At 43.9% G+C, this 26,274-nt stretch overlaps 2 protein-coding genes across 2 annotated transcripts; both read right to left on the bottom strand.

Annotated features, from left to right (window-relative positions):
• Nucleotides 1-577: 577 nt before the first annotated feature.
• Nucleotides 578-26,109, bottom strand: LOC119053173 (zinc finger protein 551-like). Its single transcript, XM_053672053.1, is given in 8 exon segments — nt 578-3,702; nt 3,704-5,676; nt 6,982-7,105; nt 8,233-8,757; nt 9,162-9,238; nt 12,908-13,017; nt 21,896-22,003; nt 25,849-26,109. Coding segments are annotated over 3 exon segments (2,652 nt in total). The 5' UTR covers nt 7,103-7,105; nt 8,233-8,757; nt 9,162-9,238; nt 12,908-13,017; nt 21,896-22,003; nt 25,849-26,109; the 3' UTR covers nt 578-3,144.
• LOC128628401 (zinc finger protein 551-like) lies at nt 19,359-22,016 on the bottom strand. The gene is made up of 2 exons (XM_053672066.1): nt 21,896-22,016; nt 19,359-20,587 (listed from the first exon to the last, which is right to left on the bottom strand). The coding sequence occupies exons 1-2, from the start codon at nt 22,014-22,016 to the stop codon at nt 19,359-19,361; spliced, it is 1,350 nt and encodes a 449-aa protein (XP_053528041.1).
• Nucleotides 26,110-26,274: the final 165 nt, after the last annotated feature.

Here is a 26,274-nt window from a genome sequence, read left to right as displayed (position 1 = left end):
GGGGCTGGACAGAGGTATTCCAAATCATGAAATCCAAAGACCTACATCCAAGATTGCTCTATCCAGCAAAACTTTCATTTAGAATGGAAGGACAGATAAAGTGCTTCTCAGATAAGACCAAATTCAAGGAGTTCATCATCACCAAGCCCTTACTATATGAAATGTTAAAGGGACTTACCTAAGAAAAAGAAGATAAAAAGATGAACAGTGAAAAGGACAGCAAACTCACAGTTATTAAGAACCACACCTAAAACAAAAGCAAACTAAGAGGATAGCTAGATCAGGAGCAGAACCATAGAAATGAAGACCACATGGAGGGTTAGCAACAGGGGAGTGGGAGGAGGGGGAAGGGGGGAGAAGGTACAGAAAATAAGTAGTACAGACAGTAGATAGAAAATAGATAGGGGGAGGGTAAGAATAGTAGGGGAAATACAGAATCTAAAGAATTTGAGACACATGTTCATGAACTAAAGGGGGAAATGGTGGGGGAGGGGTATGCAGGGTGGAGGGGAGGGGAGGGGGGAATAGAGCAAATGTAATGGCATAATCAATAAAAAATTAAAAAAAAAAAAGAAAATTAGGTTGTAAAAAAATCAGGTTTTCAATGGTACAGAAACTCTACCTCCTTTCTTTTCATATACCGTGAGAGGCAGCCTTGCCTCAGTGGCACTAAATACTGGCAAGCAGCTCTAAGGCGCTCAGTCGCTCGGGCATCATTCTACTAAGTGAAAGGTCACCAGAGTGATTCCTGGTCAGGAAACACACCTGTGATGCTGGCATGGTCCCCTCTTGGAGGAGCATAGGGAAGACAACCAATTGATGTTTCTCGCATTGATATTTCTCAACCTCTCTTTCTCTCTCCATTCTCCTTTCTCAAAAAATAAACATACAGTCTTTTTAAAAAATACTGGCAAGTAGTGAAGACTATTGCATTCTGAATCAACAGCCATGCTGGCTGGATCACAAAGGGCACATCCTAGGACTGACTTTAAGATCACCCTTCTCTCTAGTGTCGTTCTCTTGCCTGTAGAGCAATGACCCTGAGATGAACACCCCAGAGAGGCTAGGGGAAGACCACAAACCATTAGATTACTTTCTCTGCCGATGACCTTAGCTAGAGGAAATAGTTATGGAGGGCCTCAGAATACTGTGCACACAGGTCACATGAGCCATAGTTCCTGAAACATTTGTGGATGAACATTCAGAAGAGGTACCTTCCATCTAATTTACTGCAGTCTCTTCCATTCCCTATTAATACAGTGTTTCTGTCTCAATTGTGGTTCCACGTAACCCAGTTTTATAACAAATGACACCAATCCATGAAATTTTGCACGTCATGGCACATGGCTCCTTGCACAACCCATGGAGTACGTCCCTTCAACATTGCTGGGAATTATGTAATATAAATGTAAACAAAGCAAAAGAATCCATTTTGTTCACAGAAGCACAACAAAAGCCTCCTCCTTAGGGTGACCTTTGACCTCCCCAATAATGATGGTACCAGGCTACAAATGAGGACCACAAAGTCATGCATTCTTTCTTTCAAGGCCTTGGGTATAATTACAAAACTTATATTGAACAGAGTGATTTTTGCCATCATACCTTACCTTCCAAAGCACAGAAGTCTTGGATCTCCACAATATTTATTCACTTCTACGTGCTGACAGATCACAATTCTCCTTTCCAGTCATCCCACCCACTTAATACAACCACCAACATTAAAGGTACAAAAGCGAAAGGACCTTCACAAAAAAAGAAATCATCAAAAGCAGTGAACAGCAAGCAGTTTACAAAGTTACAGGTTGGTGAATGAGAACTTAGAACTATTCAGCCCAGCATAACGATAACAATGTCCTTGAGAGAAAAAGTCCTTCTTAGCTGAGGATGGGTCTGCTGAACCATATGGGTCAGTTGCAGTCCCTGGTCAGACAGAAAGGAATGAGGATCATGCCAGGAGCTTGGAGTATTCATAATTCCCTTGAGCAAATGAGAACACTGGGGTCAGTTTCCCTGAGTACGTTGCAGTTGTGACTGACACACACTTTGCAGGTGAACCAGGTTTAAAAATAAAATGGCTTTACTCAGAAAAACTGGCACTGACATCAATCTGGTGATAACACAGTTCAGGTTAGAAAGTACAACTTCTTAAAGCCTCACTTCTTCCTAGAAATGATGAGAAATCTAACACAGTGTACATTCCACTAAAAGAAATTTAAATTTAGGTAAATGGTTACAAAGAGTCTCTTCCAGTGCTGTTATAAAGAGTGAGGAAATAAAACATTCCAAGCATATTTAAGGCTTTTCTTCATTGTAAGCTCCCCAGTGTATGTATAAAGAGGTGAGATTTGAGAGTGAACTTGACAGTGTTGAATAAGGTGCAGTGTTGTCTATAGGATTTTGCACATTCAGTGCACATTTCTTTTGTCAGTATGAATTCTCTGGTGTTGCATCAGGGTAGATTTGTGACTACAGCACTTTTCACAAAGACTGCATTCACACAGCTTTTCTCCAGTGTGAACTCTCCAGTGATCAGCGAGGCTAGAGTTTTCCGCACTGCACTTATCACAGTCACTACCCTCATAAGGCATTCCTCAGGTGTGAGCTTTCCTATGTAAAATCAGGTTAAAAACTTGTTTAAGGTGTATTGGACATTTTTTAAAATATTAAAATATTTTAAATATTTTATTAATGACTTGTTAAATAACAAGTAATTATTTAATTATTTGTTAGAGAGAAGGGAAGAGGAGGGAGAGAGAAAGGAAGAGAAACATCAATCAGTTGCCTCTCACATGCTCCCAACTAGGGACCTGGGCTACAATCCATCCAAGCATGTGCCCTGACTGGGAACTGACCCAGCAACCTTTTGGCTTATGGTACAACACACAACCACTGAGTCACACCAGTCAGGGTGCTTTTTAAAAATATTTGCTGCACTCATAAGCTTTTCTCCAGTCTACAGCGTGTGGTGTCAAAAAGGCTACAGCTATTTCTAAAGGACTTCCTTCATATACTACATTTGTAAGACCTTAGACCAGTGTGAACTCTCTGGTGTTCAATAAGGATAGAGGTTTGGCTGAAGGATTTCAACATTCATTACACTCATACAGCTTTTCTCCAGGGTGAACTTTGTAGTGATCCATGAGGCTAGAGGAATGCTAAAAGATGTCCCTCATATGTCACATTCATAAAGATTTTCTGCAGAATGAACTTGATGATGTGGACAACTTCGGGGGATGTCAAAAGGACTTGCCAGTCATTATAGTCATAAGGCATTTCTCTGGTATGATCTTTCTTAATGTCAAATGAGGTTACAATTTTGTCCAAAGGTTTTCTCATATTTGCTTCACTAATAAGGTTTTTTTCCAGTGTGAATTCTGCGGTGTCGGAAAAGGCTAGAGCGTTGTCTAAAGGACTTCCCACATTCACTACATTTGTAAGGCCTTTCACCAGTGTGACACCTGAGGTGTTCAATGAGTTTAAAGCTCTGGCTAAAAGCCTTCCCACAATCACTACATTCATACCGCTTTTCTCCAGAGTGAATTTTCTGGTGTTGAATGAGGGAAGAGCTTGTGCTGAAAGACTTCCCACAATCACTACACTGATAGGGCTTTTCTCCAGTGTGAACTCTCTGGTGCCGAAGAAGGTGAGATTTGTGGCCAAAAGACTTCCCACATTCACTACACTCATAAGGTCTTTCTCCACTGTGAACTTTCTGGTGTTGAATGAGGTTAGATGTATAGCTAAAGTATTTCCCGCATTCCTCACACTCATAAGGCTTTTCTCCAGAATGAACTCGACAGTGCTGAACAAGTTGGCTGCGTCGTCTAAAGGATTTCCCACATTCACTACACTCATAAGGCTTTTTTCCAGTATGAACTCTGTGGTGTTGAATAAGGGCAGAGCTTTGGCTGAAGGACTTTCCACAATCAATACACTCATACGGCTTTTCTCCAGTGTGAATTCTCTGGTGGTTATTGAGTACATATTTGTAGCTAAACCATTTCCCACAATCACTACACTCATATGGCTTTTCTCCAGTATGAACTCTCTGGTGTTGAATGAGGCCAGAGCTATGGCGGAAGAACTTTCCACAATCACTACACTCATATGGCTTTTCTCCAGTGTGAATTCTCTGGTGTTGAATGAGTATGTATTTGTAGCTAAAGCATTTTCCACAATCACTGCACTCATATGGCTTTTCTCCACTGTGAATTTTCTGGTGTTGAATGAGTATGTATTTGTAGTTAAAGCATTTCCCACAATTGCTACACTCATAAGGCTTTTCTCCAGTGTGAACTCTCTGATGTTGAATGAGGGCAGAACTTTGGTTGAAAGACTTCCCACAATCACTGCACTCATATGGCTTTTCACCAGTGTGAATTCTCTGATGTTGAATGAGGTTAAATTTGTGGCGAATGTATTTCCCACAAACACTGCACTCATTCAGCTTTTCACCAGTATGGCTTCTCTGATGTTCAATGAGCTTACAGCTTCGGCTGAAGAACTTCCCACAATCTCTACACTCATATGGCTTTTCTCCAGTGTGAATTCTTTGATGTCGAATTAGGTTAAATTTGCGGTGAAAGCATTTCCCACAAACACTGCACTCATACTGCTTTTCTCCTGTGTGAATTCTATAGTGTTGAATGAGACTGGAGGTTTGTCTGAAGGGCTTCCCACAGTAACTACACTCATATGGCTTTTCTCCAGTGTGAACCCTTTTGTGTTGAATGAGAGCAGAGCTTTCACCGAAGGACTTTCCACAATCACTGCACTGATGGGGCTTTTTACCGACATGAATTTTCTGGTGTTTACTGAGATTAAATTTGTAGCTAAAGCATTTTCCACAAACACTGCATTCATAAGGCTTTTCTCCAGTGTGAAGTCTCTGATGTTGAATAAGGATATATTTGCAGCTGAAGCATTTACCACAAACACTGCACTCATATGGTTTTTCTCCTGTGTGAACACTTTGATGTTGAATAAAGGAAAATTTGCGGTTAAAGCACTTCCCACAAATAGTGCACTCATACCGCTTTTCTCCCATGTGAACTCTCCTATGTCGAATGAGGTGAAAGATTTGTCTAAAGGCTTTCCCACATTTGCTACACTCATAAAGCCACTCTCCTGAGCAGATACCATGACAATGAACGACACTGTGGTTGTCGCTGGTAACTACTTCACGTTCGCCCCACCGGTGATGACCTTTTCCACCATGAAAGGCCTGCCAACTCTCACCACAACTGCGTGGCTCTTCACTGTTGCGAGTGGCCTGGTGTTGGAGAAGGCCTAAGATGGCTGGGAAGTCCTTCTCAACCTCTCTACCAGTGAAAAGTGCCCTTGATACATAGCACCTGCACCTAGTCACAAACCAGGCCCTGTCCATATCTTTTTTCCAGGGATTTTCTCCCCTCGCAGGCCTTGGTTGCTGGTGAAAGTTTGCACTGAAACAGAAGCCTCTCACACACACGTCACTGAAGAATGCTTTCTGCTCAAGGTACGCCGCTTGGAACTCAGTCAGGTGCAAAATAGTTTTCAAGGCTGAGACACACTGCTCACAGGGATGGGTCTTCTGCATTGCTGGAGTTGTTGTAGAAACCCTTACCTGTGATTCTCCTTCTATAGATACAATCTGCTCAGCAAGGGCCTCTTCATCTTCCATCTTATGCCAACAACCTGAAAGTGGAGAAATACTGAGGAAATGGATACTGACTTTGGTAGAAGGGGTAAGGCCCATTTCAAAAGAGTGTCAGACATAATACATTGGTTTCATGGGATTATCTGAAAATAAGAGACATAGAGACAGGTTAAATAAGGGGCTATTGTGTAGTAATGGGCCTCTAAAATCACAAATTAGGGGACACCTCACAAAACAACAGCAAAAAAGACAGGTTATATGCACCACATGGAAGAGAAACCAAACCCACAACCCAGTCTTCTGCTAACACTGTACAGCAAGGCTTGTGTGCTGGTGACATGGGCAAGCTGTGCAGAATGTTGGTTATATCTTTATTCCAGTAAAATTCAATAAATGAGCAGCTGGTATTTGAGGACTACTTAAGGATGTATGTGCACCTCATAAGACACGCACAGGTCAATGTTTGAGAATACCGCAGAGTAGGCAGTGCAGTAAAATGGTGACACACAGCACGAAAGTGAAGGTAGTCAGGAGCCACAAAGTCACACAGGAAATGTAAAGTCAACAAAGTGTCAAGTACTGGAAATAACAGGTAAAATAATTTGTGCCCAGTGGCACTTGAACCAAAACAATACTGGACACAGGGGAGGTTGCTGGTATGACCTGAATACGGCCCTTATCTCATGCCCTCATCCAGCTGTCACTCACCAGGACCAGGCCTCATTTAAGACCATCCTGCACTGTCTACCCTGTGAAAATTACCGGTTTTCTTCCTGCTCCTTCTATTATGAAAGAATCTCAGAATATGAATAATCCAATGCAAGCCTTAATGAAAGATCACAGTGGTGAGCAGCCAGCACTGGGCCAGAGCAAGTTTTCATACAATAGTATTCAGGGAAGACAACATTACAAAGAACAATTGAGGAGGATCTTACAAGAACACCCATAGTTCATGTATTGACCATGACCTGGCATAGGCAGTCACAATGAACAGGTAACTAGAGGAAGTGAGGAAGAGCTAGAGGCCATTGATCTGGAGAGTAACCAAGCAAAGGAGAAGGCATGTTAACGAGGTGGGATCCGTTAAGCTCTCTGCAAGATTTCTGACTCACAGACATTTCCAGCACTTTTTGAGACAACAGGTAGTAACAGGGATGCTTGGGGTGTCCATGGCCCAGTACACTCCCTACAGCTCACCACTGGCAGCCACAGCACAGATGACAAGAAATGGTGTAAATTAGTATAGCAAATGGTCTGGCTGTGAAAAAGACAAAGCTACCTCTAAAGAAAATGGGGAAGGTAGCATATCACCTCAGGACACTAGGCAAATGCAAAAGTCTTACCCACAGATGCTACAAGGGCAAAGATTTCCAGCATCACATCATAGTACAGCAGTCTCTGAGCCTCACCAAGGAGCCCCCACTCCTCCTGGGAGAAGACAATGGCCATGTCTGCAAAGTTCATATCCTGTCAGAATGGGGAGAGTTCATTCCATCATCAGTTTCTGTTCTAGGATTCCAAGTTAGTTATGCCCCTCACCCTCCACATCCACAGGTATTCTAATGAGACCTGGGTTAGATCATCTGCCTCCACTTCTCAAAATATTCTGTATCCCCCATGACCAGACAAACACACACCTAACTTGACACACAGCTGCTCTACACCTGACTCCTTTCCCATCTGTCCCGTATTATAAAAATCAGGGAACCGCACAGTTCCCTGATTCAGCTCAGCCTCTCCTGCAAGCCTTAGCCTATTCTCCTATCTTTGCCTGGAAGACCTTCCAAACCTCTCTTCACTTGTTGGCCAAACACAGGAACCACTTCATATAAATCTTGATCTGAACTAAAAACTCCAGCCTTGGTGTCAGTTCAAGGTCTCTAGGCCCAAGGGCTGGAAGAGTGGCACCCCAGTCCCAGAACACCTCTCTCTCAAAGACCGTAAGAGTGGCAGGCCCTGAAACACAAACCAGGACCCTAAGCGACTCTGCAGTGGCAGAATGTGTGGATAGAGAAAGGTCTGCTGAGAGCCCGGCCACCATCGCCAGGACCCACGGGCTCAGGCCGCTAAGCGCCCTCTCCGGCCGGGGCCAGGAGCCCTCGAGCTGACTGCACTACCTCAGCGCCTCCGTTCTCAGTGCAGACATTTGTGCAGTCACATCACCTTTTACGGGGTTCACCTTCCTCTCTCCAACTGCTGTCACCTCTTCTCGTCTCTCCTTCCTCCCAGCAGTGTTTAGAAAACGTTACAACCCGATCTCAGCTAAGGTCCCTCTTTTATTCACAACCCTCCACCGCACCGGTGTCCAGAGGAAAAAAGTACAATTTCGCCTCAGCTTCTCCGCCGCCTTTAGACACAAAACAGCGCCCGGGTGTCCCCGATTCTCGCAGTTCAGCCGCCCCTGTGCGTCGTTACACGGCGGCCCCTCAGCCCCGTCACCCTCTCCCACCCTGTCATACCTCGTCACACACGAGCGCCTCACGGTCCCAGATGCCAGGACCTGGGCTGCAGGAGGGGACTGGCGCCCCGCACCCGAGCCGCCCGCGGCGCTCACTAGTCGGGTGAGGGGAGAGGACCCGGGGCCGCGCACTCACCTCAGCGGGGCGCCTCAGGGCGGCCACTGGCCAGCGGCCACTGTGATTGGAGCTGAGTCTGCGAGGCTCAGAGGCCCCGATTCGGTCAGCTGCTGGTCCTCAAGCTTCGGACGCGCCTCTGAGCATCAGGAACCACTTCTCTAGCGCATTTTTGATCGTCACCTCACGCTCCGGAGCTTCTGACTTGAAGTACAGACTGGAGAGCTCAAAATGACCGCCACCCAGCGGACGAGGGAAATCCCGCCCTAACCTGACACGCACGCACTGAATACCCTTCCCCGGTCAGTTCGGGACCACAATCAGTCCTTGTTTGCATTGCCCTCTGGGTAATGTAGTTTCCTCAGCAGCACAGGGGATGTTAGCGTTCCACACACTGACAACAGCGAATGAAGAGGTTGTGACTCAGCTAGTGGCGTTGGGAAATGACACCTTCAGGGGCGGTTCCAGGTGTCTGGGGAGTGTGGTCCGCAACTGATCACTTGCTTGGAGACATTCCTTCTGACTCTGTGCAACTCAGAATGCTCCCTGAGGCAAAAAGTATTATTCCAGTCATTCCTTAATACTAGAAATCTAAATGGAAAGGTGTTTTAACTCAGACACAAAATGCATCCACTCTTAGCTGGACTGTGGTAAACATTTTCTGCCAGTTCAAATACATGGAGTCAGAATCATAAATAGATTTTGTAACTCTCTATATGTTTAGTCTGAGTCAGTACTTGGAAGATAGGGAGGATTTAGGTTGCCCTCAAGGAGGAGGACAAGGAGTTATCTTTGCCCCTGGTTCCCACAGAGAACATCTCTCCTGCCTGTGGCTTCAGTGATGGTGTCTCTTGAGAAAAGCCCCAAAAGTCTAAAGTCAAGCTCTGATTCTGAAGAACTTAAACGTAGCCTTATTCAAATTCTTAAGATCTTCAATAGGAGATACTTACATACACAGGCAATGCAGCTTCTCCCAGTAGTGGCCAAATGGAAAGAATGCACACTGCTCCCAGGACAGGATTCCTTTCTACAAGGGTTAACAGTAAAACCATATTATGGGTAGTCCTGTAGACAATCAGGAAGAACAATGCATTCCTATCTTAACAGATAATACCAGGCAGTTATCACATTGTGTACATTCATTAACCTCCCTCAAAGAAGTTTGATGTTTATCTTTGGGTGGCATTCCAGTTTTCTGAGTAGACAGCTAAGCCTGAGGCTACAGAAAGTTAAAACACAGAGTACAGCATCATATAGACGCCTTCGCTTCTGGAGCCATATTGCATTTCTAAGTGGGTTTCCTTACTTTATAGAACAACACTGATTACCCATTAAGCATTTCCAACTTAATATTCTGAGTTATATTCAATTCCTGTAAATATCTGACATATTTCTAAAATGGAGAGCAACTTACCAAATTCTATTTGGTTATGGGATAGTAATTATGGCGCTCTCAAGCAGAGCACACGTGCTCGGATTCGGGGAATCCGAACACCAAAATCTCATTTCGTTTTGATTAGAAGTGATCATTACTCTGGTGATTGCTGGGAATCCTGTGCATGAGGAATTCATGTATCAGAAAAAAAGTTGTGAAATGCAATTTACAGAAAGATATTAATAATGACTCTGTAATGAAAAGACAGTGGTAGAAATATATCTGGGAAAATATCAGTGAAGGGGGGAAAGAGTCAAGATCTCAGATAATATTTATCAAGAGACACTAAAGTTTGACTTAGGCTGAGCCCAATCTTGGTATTGCGATTCTTTTTAATTTGTTTCATTTTAGCAAATTTGTAGTGCTTTCTCATTGAAGTTTTAAGCTACAATTTTATGACTAATATAAAACAACTCTTCTAGCCTAATAATTATTGTGTTCTTTAATAAAGAGTCTGCCCAAATATGTTGCCTATTTTATGCGTTGCCGATTGGTCTGTTTCTTATTGATTTCTGTGATTTCTTTTTTTTTTTTTTACAGTTGTTAACAGTTTCATATATGAACCCTTTATCTTTTTCTCCTGCATTTATTTACATGACTTTAATTTTTTAAATATTTTTTAATTTTATTGATTATGCCATTACATTTGTTCTATTCCCCCTCCTTCATTCCCCTCCACCCTGCACACCTCCTCCCCCACTATTCCCCCCCCTTTAGTTCATAACCACCTGTCTCAAGTTCCTTAGACTCTATAGTTCCCCTACTATTCTTACCCTCCCCCTATTTTTTATCTACAGTCTATGCTACTTATTTTCTGTACCTTCTCCCCCCTTCTCCTTCTCCCACTCCCCTGTTGCTAACCCTCCATGTGATCTTCATTTCTATGGTTCTGCTCCTGATCTAGCTGTCCTCTTAGTTTGCTTTTGTTTTAGGTGTGGTTCTTAATAACTGTGTGAGTTTGCTGTCCTTTCACTGTTCATCTTTTTTATCTTCTTTTCTCTTAGGTAAGTCCCTTTAACATTTCATATAATAAGGGCTTGGTGATGATGAACTCCTTGAATTTGACTTTATCTGAGAAGCACTTTATCTGCCCTTTCATTCTAAATGAAAGCTTTGCTGGATAGATCAATCTTGGATGTAGATCATTGCCTTTCATGACTTGGAATACCTCTTTCCAGCCCCTTCTTGCCTGTAAGGTCTCTTTTGAGAAATCAGCTGACAGTCTGATGGGAACTACTTTGTAGGTGACTGTCCCTTTATCTCTTGCTGCTTCTAGAATTCTCTCCTTCATTTTAATCTTGGCTAATGTGATGATGAGTTGCATTGGTGTGTTCCTTCTTGGGTCCAACTTGTCTGGGATTCTCTGGGCTTCCTGGATTTCCTGGAAGTCTATTTCCTTTGCCAGAATGGGGAAGTTCTCCTTCATTATTTGTTCAAATAAGTGTTCCACTCGTGACTTTTCCTCTTCCCCTTCTGGTACCCCTATAATTCAGATATTGGAGCGTTTAAAGATGTCCTGGAGGTTCCTAAGCCTCTCCTCATTTTTTTGAATTCTTGTTTCTTCATTCTTTTCTGTTTGGTCATTTTACTCTTCTTTCTGGTCCACTCCCTTGATTTGAGTTCCAGTTTCCTTTCCATCACTATTGCTTTCTTGTGCATTTCCTTTCATTTCAATTAGTTTAGCCTTTACATGTTCCTCTAATTTGTGGCTAAAATCAATCAGGTCTGTGAGCATCCTGATCACCAGTGTTTTGAACTGTGCCTCTGATAGGTTGGCAATTTCTTGTTCGCTTAGATTTATGGGCTCTGGGGCTCTGAGTTGTTCTTGAGCCATGTTGTGATCTGTTTGCACCTGTTACCTGTTTGAGAAGAGGTGCCTTAGGTGTTCACCAGGGTGGGGCCACCCAGGCCACTGGTTTGTGACGCTGTATGTGGGGGCGGGGTCAGAGAGGGAGCACTGGTAGTCCTCTCCGCTCGCGAGGTCTGCCTCACTGCTCGCCCTGGCCTGTTTATCTGCGTGCAAATGTGCGGCCATGGTCAGCCTGCTTCCTTGCACTGGGGCCTGCGCGGTCTGTCTCAATGCCCATCTCTCTGCCTCTGGACTGGTTTTTCTGCGCGCAAGTGGGCGACCGTGGTCAGCCAGCCGCCCCGTGCCTTCCCTGGGTCCGCCCGTCACTACTCCACACCTGGGATCTGCACCTTCGGCTGCCTGTGCGCCCAGGTGTGGGGGGGGTCTTTTTTGCCTGACCTGCTCCGCTGCTGGCTCTGCCCCTCTCACCGGTTTAGCTGAGCAGTTTGTTGTTGTTGTATTCCATATTGTTCGATTTTTCTGTGGCTTGGCTGTGTTTATTGTTGTCAAAACTTTGTTGTTTTTAGATTTGGTTGTGCGAGGAGGCAAAGTGTTTCCACCTACGCCTCCATCTTGGTGGAAGTCTCCTGATTTCTGTGATTTCTTTTACATAAAATTTTTTAGTCAGATACAACTTTTTTCTACAATTCTGTTGGCAATTTTTAATAATTTTAGGTTATGTATATGTGTAAATATGTAATTTCAGTGTTTTTAAGAGGGGTTTTTACAAATAATTAGCAATTTCTCAATGCTTAACTGTTTTGGTTAACATTTTTATTAAAATTTTTGTATAAAAATTGCTATGGAATTCCTTTCTTCTAATTCAACTTTATAATAAATTGGTGTGGACAATATTCCTAGTAGATAAACCCACAAGGATGAAATTTGGAGATTGGTTTGACCATACCCTTGGGTTTGAATGAAACGCTCAACATCTACCCATGAGAAATTGGATGCTACTGACTCATGGCACACAATGGTATCATAATTAATGTTACTTGGGACTGACTTTGAGAAAGGGACAAGTATCACAGATCTTGAGACCAGGGAGGTGAGCAATGATCATTAAGGCAGTGAGAGTGACTACAAAGACTGTGGTTAAAAAACAATACTTTTGATTTCATGTTATTGCTTACAGAGAGAAAATGGTAAATTCAAGTATCAGCACAAGAAAGTTCCACGAGAGCCCTAAAAGAAGCCCTGATTTCTGGAGCTACAATGTACATAATGTTAAAAAATCATAACATGTATTTTGTGATTACAATGAAAGCTAAATACAGTACCACAATATTTCTCATGTAACACTTAGGGCACTGATACGTAATAGTGAAATTCAGAATCTTGGAATGGGGACATACAGTTAAATGAAGAAGAAAATAATTTGAAACTCTTAAGTGATGAGTCTCTCTTACCAGGTGTCTGGAGAGATGAGCCTTCCTTTGAATATCACCTGGGGTAGCCGCTTGTAAAAAAAAGAGTCAATTCGTCTTGATCAGTGTGGCTCACTTTGTTGGGCGTTTTCCTGCAAAATGAAAGGTTGCTGGTTCAGTTCCTAGTTTGATTTCCAGTCAGAACACATGTCCAGGTTGTAGGTTCAGTCTTTGGTCGGGGTAGATAGGAGAGGCAACCGATGGATGTTTCTCTCCCACATTAATGTTTCTTTCCACACTTCTCCCTCCCTTCCACTCTCTCTGAAAATAAATAAATAATGACATTTTATTTAAAAAGATGGCAATTCTTCTGAAGGCTCACCACAACCCATAACTTGTGCTAATTCTCTTCATGATCCAGTAAAATAATGGGCACATCAGAAAAATTGATATTTTCCCAGTATTTATTATCAGAAAAGATGGGAGCAATTATGGGTATGGATTCTAAGGCTATTTAACCAATAGGGGTAAAATATACAAATAGATCAAATATAATAAATATATGAATGGATCAAATTCATTGACTTTGTGAGGTACCAAAGAGTCTGGATTTATTATGTTAGCTCAAGCAGAGGGAGAAGGCTCTAACAGCCTCTGTGTTAAGCTGACTGTGGAGTCATTGGTAGCTTTTAGTTAATGAGGCTGAGATGCCAGAGTTAGTCTTGCATGATGTACAAGACAGAGTTGCAGGGCTTAGGGATAGAAATATTGGCTGAATTTATCATGTGTGAGAAGTACGTCTCTATGTGTGTTAATCATATGTCTTATATGTATTTTACATGTTGACATTTGGAGGCCCACAGACCTGGAAGAGACTGCGCTTCCCAGGGCTAGTTAATTCTAAAAGATAATAAAGGACAGGCCCAACCACCTTAATTTCTTTCATATGCAAACTAACCAATTCAAAGTCATACCACTGTCTACCTCCTTTATTTGACTCTCACACAAGCCAGTATGTCCCCTAAATCATCTTGGGATGAGGTCCCCAAAATGTAAGGACTACATCTATGCCTCAAAGCCTGCCAAAACACTTCAAACTCAACAATCCCATATGCTACGCTGACTCACCTTTCTTAAGGAAACCACAAGAAAGTGAAAGGCCAAAAAAGCCTTTTTCAGGCCCTTTACCAGATGTCTCTTTCCTTTGAGTCAGCCAGGCATAATTAACTGTTGTTTCTGTGAGCCTCTATTCTCAGGACTGGAGAGATTAGAAGCATCTCCCGCCCAGGTATTTTAAATACAAACAGGCCCTACCTGACTTGAGCACCGGGACGCTGAACCCAAAGATAACAGCAATACAAACTGAAGCTGCAAAGAAGCCTGAAACCTCCTGATTTACAACTAATTGCCACAACTCCCCAGCTACAGCTCCCCTTCCCCTTTATCCCACAATAAAAACCCAAGGTTGGTGCATTTCTCTGCACCCAGCCCCTTCCCTCTCTTGGGAAAGTAAAAAAAAAAATAAAACTTTGCACTGCATTTACTTTGCTTCGTGAATTCTTTCACAACCTGCGTCACTGGCCACCATAACAGAAAGGACTGTGCCCATGTTCTCCCCAATCCTTTGCGCCTTCCAAGCAACACTATTGTTTTGTCACATGGCCACATGTTGGCACAGCATATTCCCGCTCTTGGGAACTGTAATGCATCTTCTTACAGGTACATCAAACTCTCCATGTCATCAGGCAGTCACCTCTGTAAATTAAAACCCTGTGGGTATAATCGAGATAATCTGTGTAGGGAGAAGGGTTACTGGGTTAGATAGAAGAACATGCCTTCCTGATTGCTCTTGGCTGCCTAACTGGATTCATTAAACAGCCTACCATGCCAGGGAAGGTACAGCTGGCACTTTGGCTGCCATTTCTTTATTCTGTGAATGTGTATGCTGCCGTGGGACTTCAAATCAAGTATAAGATCTTCAGAGGATGTGCCTTTATGGCTACCTCCATTTAGTTTTGGTGGCTGAAATCTTCTAGGACCCCTGGGGTGCCATTTGATTCTCTATTCCAGTACACCCAGAGGGCATGACTAAGATAATTGGATAACATAGAAGGGAAACATTTAGGAGTGAGGAAGCTTCCCTCAATAAGAACATTTTGTGACTTGAGCCAACACCAAAGTTAGTGTGGGCTAACCCATTTTCATCCAACTCTTGTAAGCAAAATCAGACATTGATCTGTCTACACAGTGATGTTTCCTGGCCTAACTGTGTCACTAGAAACTGGGACTGAAGCAGGTCTGCCTAGGGCCGGCCTGTAGTGTATAGGTTCTTGACTTTGTGCAGGTAAGATTTCAACAGGTGATTTTGAGAGTATGTTTATTAAAGCTGAAGACAGTGAAAGAAGGAAAAGCCTAGGATAAAAAAAGCAATAGGAGAAAGACTAGGTGAGGCTACCATGGCTCTCTAGAAACCTCATGGGGAAATAAGTGAGCCAAGGAGGGGTTAATACCAGCTTACTGGAGAGTCAAAGAAAATGGGGCCATGAGGAAAGATTCAGGGGGGTCAGTCTGGGACAATCTGCCACTGTCCATTGCTGTCGGGTTGCAAGTCTTTTGGGGACCCTTAGAATTTAAAAGGTGCATGCCTTTGTGGGGGAAAGAAGGAGTAATAAAAAGGTATGGGTGCTCTCTGGGAAAGCACAGAGCACAGTGGGACCTTCGTTTTGAGGATTTTAATGGCTGGGCATTTGGGAGAAGTTTTAGGGGAGGACCTTAATAAAACATTCATCAGCTTTATGCTGATGTACCAAAATGAGATTTATTTCCTTAACTTAATCTGTCCTTAGGTGTGGTTGGAAAAGAGTGCTACTGTCAACTATTTACTACTTTTTTCTGGTAAACCACTTACTTTTAAGTGTCCTTGGTTGTAGAAGATACGATTGTGTGACTTACTAGATGGATGTAATTTTCTTGGCCATGTAATTATCTGTTCCTTTCCCTGTTCCACTTGTGTCCTGGCTTCCTGGCCTGTCTCAACTTCATGTTCAGTTACATCATTTGTCAGTTAGAAATATATCACAGTGAGAGTATTTACACCAGAGAAATGGATAAATATTACAAACCTACTCTTGACTTAATGTATTATTGAATGTTTAGAGTTAAAGAAATTGGTAGAGAATATGGGGTATGGGTTTTTTTTTAAGAACGTATTTCTTTTTCCCTTACCATTTATCCCTGTTTTACCCACCAGTAGAGAGTATCTTAAACAATGCATATTACATTTATCACTATATGTAATAGTAGGCTTCAAATTGTACATAAAAAATTGAGGGAAAAATTCTCTATCTAGTATTCAAATATAATTGTTCCATATGGCAAAGAAGTCACTCGGGTCAGAGTCACTTGGGTCATTGAAGAATGAGTAAAATTCTAACATATGTCTTTGTTGCTGCACTATTTATTGGTTAAAATAATAAATTCATTAAAAAATAGGCAAAAGATTCTGAACAAAGGAAACTGTTCAGAAAAAAACAAAAGATTTTACCAAAGGAAATAAAGAGAGGGTAACTGAATGTAGGAAAAAATGGTCATCATTATGAATTCTTATGAAAATGGAATTAAAACCTAAGTGAGCTACCACTACAGTGATTTACAGAGCTAATATTGACAAAGACTAATCATAGCAAGTGCTGGCAGGGTTGCAGAACAACTTGAATTTTTATTCGCTGTGGGTAAGTGGAAAAGCAAAGGGAATGATCATTTTGGATCATATTTCTGCATTTCTAGAAATGCGAAACATTCTCCAACACTGTAACAGTTTGAGAAATAAAACATATCAATATAAAGAACTCAATGCAAATATTTATAGTAGCTTTATTTGTAATATTCCAAACCTGGAAATAATCCAAACCATAGGCAGATGAATGGATAAACAAAGTGGTTATCCATACAACAGAATAATACTTAGCAATAGAAAGAATAAACTATTCACATAGGTGTTACTGCCGAATTTCCAAATAACTGTCCAGCATGAAAGAAACCAGTATTTTTTAACATGTATACACTTTATAATGTCTATTAAATTATAGAAAATACGAACTAATCTATGGTAAAGAAAGATAAATCAAGGATTGCCTGGAGGGTTGGGGTAGGCAGAGAAAAGATTATAAAAAAGGAGGAGGTAGCCGTGGCTGGTGTGGTTCAGTGGACTGAGTGCCGGCCTGTAAACCGAAAGGTAATTGGTTTGATTCCCAGTTAGGGCACATGCCTGGGTTGTGGGCCAGGTCCCCCAGTTGAGATGTGATCTTGCACATTGATGTTTCTCTCCCTCTCTCCCTCCCATCCCCTCTCTCTAAAAGTAAATAAATAAAATCTTAAGAAAAAAAGCAGGAGGTAAATAGAAGGTGGGGCAAATAAAGGTTCACAGTTGTTTTTATGCAAAATACTACAACAGTTAATAAATGATAATACAAGACTAAAATTTGTGTTTTGCAAACTAGCAACTGTAAACCTAAATTTTCTCCACCCTGTATATGGGTGACAGTAATGTTTCATTTCAGCGTGACAGTGTCCTAGTTTTATGTATACGTCAGAGCTCACCAAACAGTCCACATCAGATAAGTGCACTTTGTCGTATGCCAATTATAAATAAACCTGAATAAAGCTTTAAAAAGTGGTCCCTAATAAAGATCTAGATATATGTTTTGTAGAAAATTAGGTTGGCAACACTATATGGGTTTTACCATCTCTCTCCTCATGTCCTAAGAGAGGCAGCTTTGCCTTAGCAGTAGCAAATACGGGCAAACAGTGAAGATTGTTGGCATTGAATCAATAGCAATGTTGACTGGGTCACTATTAATAGACACATCCTGGGACTGACTACAAGATCATCCTTCTCTCTGGCTTCGTTTTCTTTTCTGTAGAGTAACAAGTGAACATGGCAGAGAGGCCAGAAGAATCCACAGATTCTCTCTGCCAGTGACTTCAGGTGCAGGAAACAGTCATGGGGACGTGAGAATGCCTGTACACACAGATCACACAAGCCAGAGTTCCTGAAACATTCGTAGATGAACGTTCAGAAGAGGAACCTTCCATCTAATTTACTGCAGTCTCTTCCACTCACTATTAATACATTATTTCTGTCCTAATTGTGGCTCCACATAATCCTCAGAGTCTTAACAATAAATGACACCCGCCTATAAAATTTTGTACATTATGGCATGTGGGTCCTTTGCACAACCTGTAGAGGATATCCCCTCAACATAGCTGGGAATTACATAATATAAAAGTAAAGAAAAGGGAATAAAATTTATATTGCTCACAGAAGCACAGTAAAAGCCTCTTCTTCAGGGTGACCTTTGACCTCCCCAATAATCATGGAACGAGGCTGCAAATACAGACCAAAAGCCATGCAGTATTGCTTTCAAGGCCTTGGATCCTGATACAAAATAAACCACTATTAGACAAAGAGCACTTTTCTTCCATCATTCTGCCCCTTCTGAAGCACAGCAAGTTTGCAATCCCCACAAAATATGTTCGGCTCTGTATTGACAGATCACAATTCTACTTTCAAATCATCCCCCACGCTAAACAGATACACTAAAATTAAAGGTACAATAGCAAAGAGACCACTGGAATAAGATCAAACACCAGAGCAGTGTACAGAAAGCAGTTTCTAGGTAGATGAAAGAGAATCTGTAAAAATTTATCACAGGGTAATATGAGAACAACAATGTGGTGAAACAGATAGTGCTTCTTAGCTGAGGATGGGTTTTCTGAGACAAAACAGACTCAGGTTCATTTCCCAATCAAAGAAGGAATGAGGATACTGCTAAGAGTTCAGAGAATTGATCATTTTTTCAAGAAAAAGAAACAATAGAGATCAGCTTCCCTGAGCACACTATGTTTGTGACTAATGCACAGTGGGCAGATGGAACAGGTGGTAGTAATGAAACAGCTTCAGCCACAAAAACTGACATCAATACTCCTGAGCAGGTTAGAAAGTGGAATGCAGCTTCCTAAAGCTGTGCTTATGCCTGAAACTTATGAGGAATCTAGCACAGTGTATGTTCCCTTAAAAGGGCTTCAAATTCAGGTAAAAGAATCTCAGAGGAAGATACCTCCTCCTGTGTTGATACATGGAGGAAAAAAAAACATTCACAGCACATTTAATACATTCCTCCAGTGTGAACTCTCTGGTGTTCAAGGAGATTTATGGCTAAATGATTTTCCACATTTGCTACACTCATAAAGCTTTTTCCCAGAATGACCTTGATGGTGATGAGTAACACAGGAGCATTGTCTAAAAGATTTCCCCCACTGTGACAACAGTCATATGGCTTTTCTCCAGTATGAATTCTCTGGTAATTAATGAGGTTAGATTTGTAGCTAAAGCATTTCACATAATCACTGTACTCAAGGCTTTTCTCCAGTGTGAATCCTCTGGTGCTGAATGATGAATTTTTAGCTGAAGTATTTACCATAATCATGACAGTCATATGGGTTTTTTGACACTGTGAAGTCTCTGATGTTTAATGAGGTTAAATTTGCGGCCAAAACATTTCCCACAAACGCTGCACTCATAAGGCTTTTCTCCAGTGTGGACTCTCTGGTGGTCAATGAGCTTAGAGTTCTGTCTGAAGGATTTCCCACAATCTCTACACTCATACGGCTTTTCTCCAGTGTGAATTCTCTGATGTTGAATGAGGTTAAATTTGCGGCAAAACCATTTTGCACAAACACTGCACTCATATCGCTTTTCTCCAGTGTGTATTCTCTGGTGTTCAATGAGGGCAGAGTTTTGCCTGAAGGACTTTCCACAATTACTACATTCATATGGCTTTTCTCCAGTATGAATTCTCTGATGATTAATGAGGATATATTTATACCTAAAGCATTTCCCACACACACTGCACTCATTTGGCTTTTCTCCAGTGTGACCTCTCTGGTGTTGCATGAGATTAGAGCTTTGGCTGAAGGACTTGCCACACTCTTTACACTCATACGGCTTTTCTCCAGTGTGAACACTCTGATGTCGAATGAGGAAAAATTTTCGGTTAAAGCATTTCCCACAAATGCTGCACTCATACGGCTTTTCTACCGGGGGAGCTCTCCCATACTGAATAAGATCAAAGAGCTTTCTACAGGCTTTTCCCACAGTTGCTCTCTCACAAAGCCATTCTCCAGAGCAGACGCCCTGATGTTGAACAAGTTTGTGGTTGTGGCTGGCAGCTTTTTCACATTCACCCCACTGGTGATGACGTCTTCCAACAAGAAAGGCTTGCCCGCCATTGTGAGGTTCCTCACCGGTAGGAGTAGCCTGGTGCTGAAGAAGGCCTGAAATGGCTAGGAAGTCTTTCCCAACCACCCTACTGCTGAGAGGTGTCTCTGATATGTGGCACCTGCACCCGGTCACAAACCAGGCCTTGTCCATGCCTCCTTTCCAGAGATTCTCTCCACTGGCAGACTTCTGTTGCTGGTGATGGTTTGCACTGAAACAGAAGCCTCTCAAACACGCGTCACTGAAGAAAGCTTTCTGCTCAAGGTACGCTGCTTGGAACTCAGTCAGGTGCAAAACAGTTTTCAAGGCTGAGACACACTGCTCACAGGGATGGGTCTTCAGGGTTGCTGGAGCTGTCTTAGAAGCCCCGACCTGTGACTCTCCTTCTATAGATACCCTCTGCTCAGAAGGGGCCTCCTCATCTTCCTTTTTATGCCAACAACCTGAAAGCAGAGAAATGCTGAGGAAATGGATATCAATATTGTTAGGAGAGGAAAAGTCCAATTACAACGATGTCAGACATAATACACTGGTTCCACAGGATTGTCTGAAAGAAAGGGACCTGGAGGCAGGTTGACTAAGGCGCTGCTGTGCAGTACTGAACCTCGAAGATCACAAAATAGGGGAGACCTCACCAGAAGAAGGCACAAAGATGGCAAGCACTACATGGAAAAGAAGCAGAATCTCCAACTCATCTTCTGCTAACGGCATTTAGGAGAGCTTGTCTGCTGGTGACATGAGCAAGCTGTTCAGGAGGTTGGTTATGTTTGTTCCCCAGGAAAATTAAATGAATAGGAGGCTGGTGTCTGAGGACTACATAAGGATGTATGCACACCTCATAATGCATGCACAGGTCAATGTTGGGGAATACTGTAGAGGGAGCTGTGCAGAGAAACAGGTAATGCATTGAGGCCGCAGACATGAAGACAGCCAGGAGCTAGGAAGTCACAGATGAAATGACATGTCAGCAGAGTATTATGGATGAGAAAGAAAAGAAAAAATAAGGTGTGGCCAGTGGCACTAGCACCAAGACACTATTGGACACAAGACAGGTTCCTGGTATGATCTGAACACAGCTCTTATCTCATGCCTTCTCCATAGCTGACACTAACTAGGGCCGAGCCTCCTGTTAGTTTCCATGGAGACCATTCTTCTAGGTCCACCCACTCTGTGAAAAAACCAGGGTTCTCTCTTTACCCTCTAATGTAGTCAGAATGTGAACAACCCCAGTTTTAATGAAAGACAACAGTGGTGACCAGCCAGCACTAACTCAGAGCAATTCAGCATACAATACTACTTAGGGAAGACAACGTTAGAAAGACTGACTTAAAGAGGATCTTACGAGAACAACCCACATCTCGTGTAAGTAATGCCCATGACTTGGCATGGGCAGTCACAATGAACTGTTAGCTACAGAAAGGGGGACAGAACTGGAGGTCATGGATCTGGACATAGTTACCCTGCCAGGGAGAAGGCAAGCAAGGTGGGATCCATTAAGCTGTCAGCAAGAGTCCTGACTCATGGACACTTCCCTGTACTTCTTGATGTCACACGTGTTAGAACTGCTGGGGGAGTTCATGACTCAGGATATTCCACACAGCTCAGTACTGGCAGCAATAGCACAGATGACAAGAGTGGTGAAAATTAGCAGGGCCCATGGTCTAGCTGTAGGAAAGACAGCACTACCTCTGGAGAAAATAGGAAAGGCAGGATATCACCTCAGGACATGAGGAGAAATGTGAAGGTCTTACCCACAGATGCTACAAGGGCAAAGATTTCCAGCATCACATCGAAGTGCAGAAGTCTCTGAGCCTCATCAAGGAGCCCCCACTCCTCCTGGGAGAAGGCAATGGCCACGTCTGCAAAGTTCATATCCTGTCAGAATGGGGACAGTTCATGCCATGACCAGCTTCTCTCCTAAGATTCTAAGTTTGTCCTACCCTCCACCCTCCACATTTATCTGCTCACTCACGTCCCCTCATCAGAGCAGATCCCGGGCCTTGGTGCCATCGGTGTCACTCTCTCCCTATGTCCCCATTGATACTGTAAGTTCCCACAACGGCAGGCAGATGGGCAGATAGCAACACCTGAGCTCTGAGCCTGGCAAAAAGGCTACACGGACTCTTATCAGTACAGTGGGTGTCACAATCATAGGTTAGGAAGAGAAGTTGGCCGCCATAGATGGTGTGAATGATTTGACAATACCACTGTGGTCTCCCAGATTGTCCCTATAAGACATGAAGAACATGGCACATCCCGTTCAACCTATGAGCCCCATCATAGGGGCCCGAGTCCTTCAGTTTACCCTACTCTCTGCACATAATTTTTTTTATCACCTCTCTCTCACACAGCTACCTTCTCAGAGGGACAACTTGAAATGCACCACAGTCTTACCATGACACAGACTGTTCTCTGATCAGCTTCTTTCCTAGGATTCTAATTTCACCACCTCTATAATCTATCACCTGCTTATCCCCCTCTGTCCCCGATGCCAGTGGAGGTTTTCAAGCCCAGCAACACTGACGTCCGCTTTCTCATTGAGGTCCCATTAATCACTGCATCAGCCCTCAACAACGATAGGCAAGTGGACAGACAAATGAATTCTAGTCTCTGGGCCCAGCATGTAGAACCACACACACCCTTTTTTCAGGCACTCATGAGGTTCCCCACATTGTTTGTTCCAGACACTGCCAGACATGGGCTGACCCTTAACTTACTCTTAGATCGAAGCCAGGGAACTGGGGCCGTAAGTTACCATTGCCCCTCCAAGTGCGCCTGTCTTCCTACCACACCTCTCTCTCACCTGTACCACCACAGCCCCAGCCTCCCCCTGCCCTTTACCTCAGTCATTACCTTGACCTCTCAACTCAGTAATCAGCATATGGGGCCCAGAGAATACATGGTAAATTCAAACAGTCTCAGCTACTATGCGGACTCTGATGGGCCCCACTGACGGGGGCTGCCTTGAGTCCTGCTGGGAAAGTGTCCCTCCCTGGCTGTTCCTTGCTTCAACCTCACCAACTGAGAAGCACATCAGATCTCAGATATGCACAGCCCTCCCTCATTGGTGTTGCTCCTGACGTCTTTCTACCAGTCTCAGCCTTCCCCTGTCTACCTCCCAGGCCCAGCCTCCACCCCATGCCCAGTGAGTCTCGCAGATGACCACTTATGCCCCTACACTAATCCGTCAGCCTAACTGGGACACCCCAGGTCTCACCAAGGATCACACAAACTTCTGGCCAGAAGTTGCAGGACACCAAATCTGGTCTGTAGAGGGGGTGCTGAGTCACTTGGGTGATCTGATATTTCACAAAAAATCTTGTTGTGATAAAGCTATCACTCATCAGTTGCCCGCAGCTGTGGCCTTCTGAGTCATCTGAATAGTTCCCATGGAAGAATGTCCAAGCTTAATGCAAAATTTTGATGCAGATTTGTTGTTCTAACTTGCTTAGTGATTTTGAATGGGACGGCTACACAGTACACATGCTCACTAGTGAATATGCACCAGCTCCAGTCTCTTTTGTGTGAATTACTCTTCGGCCTTCAATCCATTTCATATCCATGCATCCCTTAAATTCCTAGGCCATGTGCCACAGCCTACTCTCTCCCTGACCTCCTACATGACAACTGCTCTCCCTACGCTGTGTTGTGACACCCACTTTGCACAACCAGGGTTCCCAAAAGGAAACCCAGTCCTCACTCCCGCCCTCTTCTTACTGGGCTATTACTACCAGTATCATCCTGACCACGATTCCACATTTCACACTGACTTACAGCTCCTCCCTGGTCCATACATTCTCCACTACTTTTTGGAGAAGTCTCCATCCTGAATTCCTTGGAGTTTCAGATGCCCATGAACTGCTCTCCAAAACAACTCATACCATTAACAGGCCAAATTTAAAACTGATGTCCCTAGTGAAAATTACTCGTACTACTATGGATTTCCTCTCAGTTGATGGTGGGACCAAAGCTTCTCAACTTGTCATCATCCCTGACACTTACCTACCTCTCTCTCTCCCTCCCTCCCAATGTGAAAATCCATGTGGCAACCTGGCCTGGTTGCTCAGTAGGTTGGTTTGTCCTCCCAATATTCCAAGGTTGTGGTTTCAATCTCTTTTCAGGGCACATATAAGAATCCAACAATGGCCCTGGCTGGTGTTGCTTAGTGGATTGAGTGCCGGCCTATGAACCAAAGGGTTGCCAGTTCAATTCACAGTCAGGGCATATGCCTGGATTGCAGGCCAGGTCCCCAGTAGGGGGCACACAAGAGGCAACCACATATTGATGTTTCTCTCCTTGTCTTTCTCCCTCCTTTCCCCTCTCTCTAAAACTAAAGAAATAAAATATTTAAAAAATAAAAATAATCAAACACTGAATACATCAATAAGTTGAATTACAAATCATGTCTGTCTCCCTGTATGCTGTCTGTGTCCACTACTGCTCTTTCTCTATCTCTAAAATGAACAAATAATTTTTTAAAAAAAGAAAGAAAATCCACGTTGCCACACCTAAAACACCCATCCAGAATCCAAATGCTCCTACCTCCACCGCCTGCTTCTTGGTCCTTCACACTCACTCAGATTATATACGCAGCCTCCTGCCTGGTCCTACCAATTCCCTCACATTCACCCTGTTGTCTATGCTGCAACCAGTGAGCCCACTGAGACCTGGGTTGGATCACCTGCCTCCACTGCTTCACGTCTCCCATTGCTCCCATCACCTGCCAAATAGAAAGCCAACTTGTCACAAAGTGGCTTTAGACCCGAATGCTGTCCCATTGCTTATATGAAAGAAAGGATACTTGCAGGTTCTGTACCAGCTAATCCTTTCTCCAAGCCTTTGCGCATGCTGGTATCTATCCCTGGGAGGACTGCCCACATCTCATTCCGCTGGTTGCCAAACAAAGGAACCACTTCATATAAATCTAAACCTAAACCAAGGACCCTGGGCCTGGTGTCAGTTCAAGGTCCCCAGGCCTAACAGCTAGAAAAGTGGCACCACAGTCCCAGGTCACCTCTGTCTTACAGACCATGAGAGTGGGAGGCCATGCCGTAAGCTCCACAAACCAGGACCCTAAGCGATTCTGCAGTGGCAGGACTCTGTGGAAACAGAAAGGTCAGCTGAGAGCCTGGCCACCACTGCCAGGACCCACGGGCTCAGGCCTCTAAGTGCTCTCTCACTCGGCCTGGGGCCAGGTGCCCTAGAGGTGACCGTACTACCTCAGGGCTTCTTCCATCCTGCGATCAGACACTGCCAGTTACATCGCTTTTTACACGATTCATCTTCCTGTCCCCAGTGGCTATCACCTCTTCTGGTCTCTCCTTCGTCTCAGCAGTGTTTGGAAATCGTGACAACCCTACCTCAGTCAAGGTCCCACTTTTGTTCACAACTGTCCACAGCCTCCGCTGCTGGAGAATGAAAGTAAAACTCCTCACGCACTACTTCGCATCAGTGTCTCTGTTGCCTTTACACACAAAAGAGAGCACGGATTTTCGGAATCCTCCCGGCTCAGCCGACCGTGAGCATCGCAGGGACTTGGTGGCCCCTCAGTGCGTCACCCTCTCCACCCAGTCACACCGTGCGCGTACCCCGCGAGAGCTTCACGGTCCTGGATCCTGGGGCCTGGGCTGCAGGACGTGACTGGAACCTGGCCACTGGGCTGCAAGGCTCCATGGGCTGAGGAAGGGACCGGGGGCGCACTCACCTCAGCAGGGCGCCTCAGCTCCTTGGGGACTGGTGGGCTGAGCGGATGCTACGGAGGCTCTGAGGCCCCGATCCAGCTCGAAGCGGGTCAAACTTCAGAGGCACCTCTGCACTGGGCTGACCATTCCCCTGGCGCCTCCTCCGTAGGGACCTGGACTCTGAAGGCTCTCACTCGGTGAGCCCAGGCAAGAAGCCAAAATAACCGCCAAGAGGTGGACACGAGTGTCACGCAGGAACCCAAGGCTCAGCGTGGCAATTCAGGTTTGGGGCTTTCACTGACCAACCCTCCTACGTTGGGCGCGTTGCGCTCTGGGTAATGTAGTTTCTTCTGCTGTTCATGGTGTTAGGGTCCCAGTCGCACATTTTGGGGATTAAATGAATTGAGGCAACAGCCCTGGCCCTATTTTGTCCTTGGTTAAGGTGTCCT

Source organism: Artibeus jamaicensis, unplaced genomic scaffold (assembly GCF_021234435.1).
Source record: "Artibeus jamaicensis isolate MK-2021 breed Jamaican fruit bat unplaced genomic scaffold, CSHL_Jam_final contig_723, whole genome shotgun sequence".
Taxonomy (NCBI): Eukaryota; Metazoa; Chordata; class Mammalia; order Chiroptera; family Phyllostomidae; genus Artibeus; species Artibeus jamaicensis.
This window is presented reverse-complemented; position numbering and strand designations above follow the sequence as displayed.

What these genes read in the sequence shown, in the direction of transcription:
- LOC128628401 (XM_053672066.1), bottom strand. Translation starts at nt 22,016, where the DNA reads ATGAACTTTGCAGACGTGGCCATTGCCTTCTCCCAGGAGGAGTGGGGG. An exon ending in TGCCCTTGTAGCATCTGTGG is followed by an intron (nt 20,588 to 21,895) that starts GTAAGACCTTCA and finishes CTCTGCTTTCAG; the next exon opens with GTTGTTGGCATAAAAAGGAA.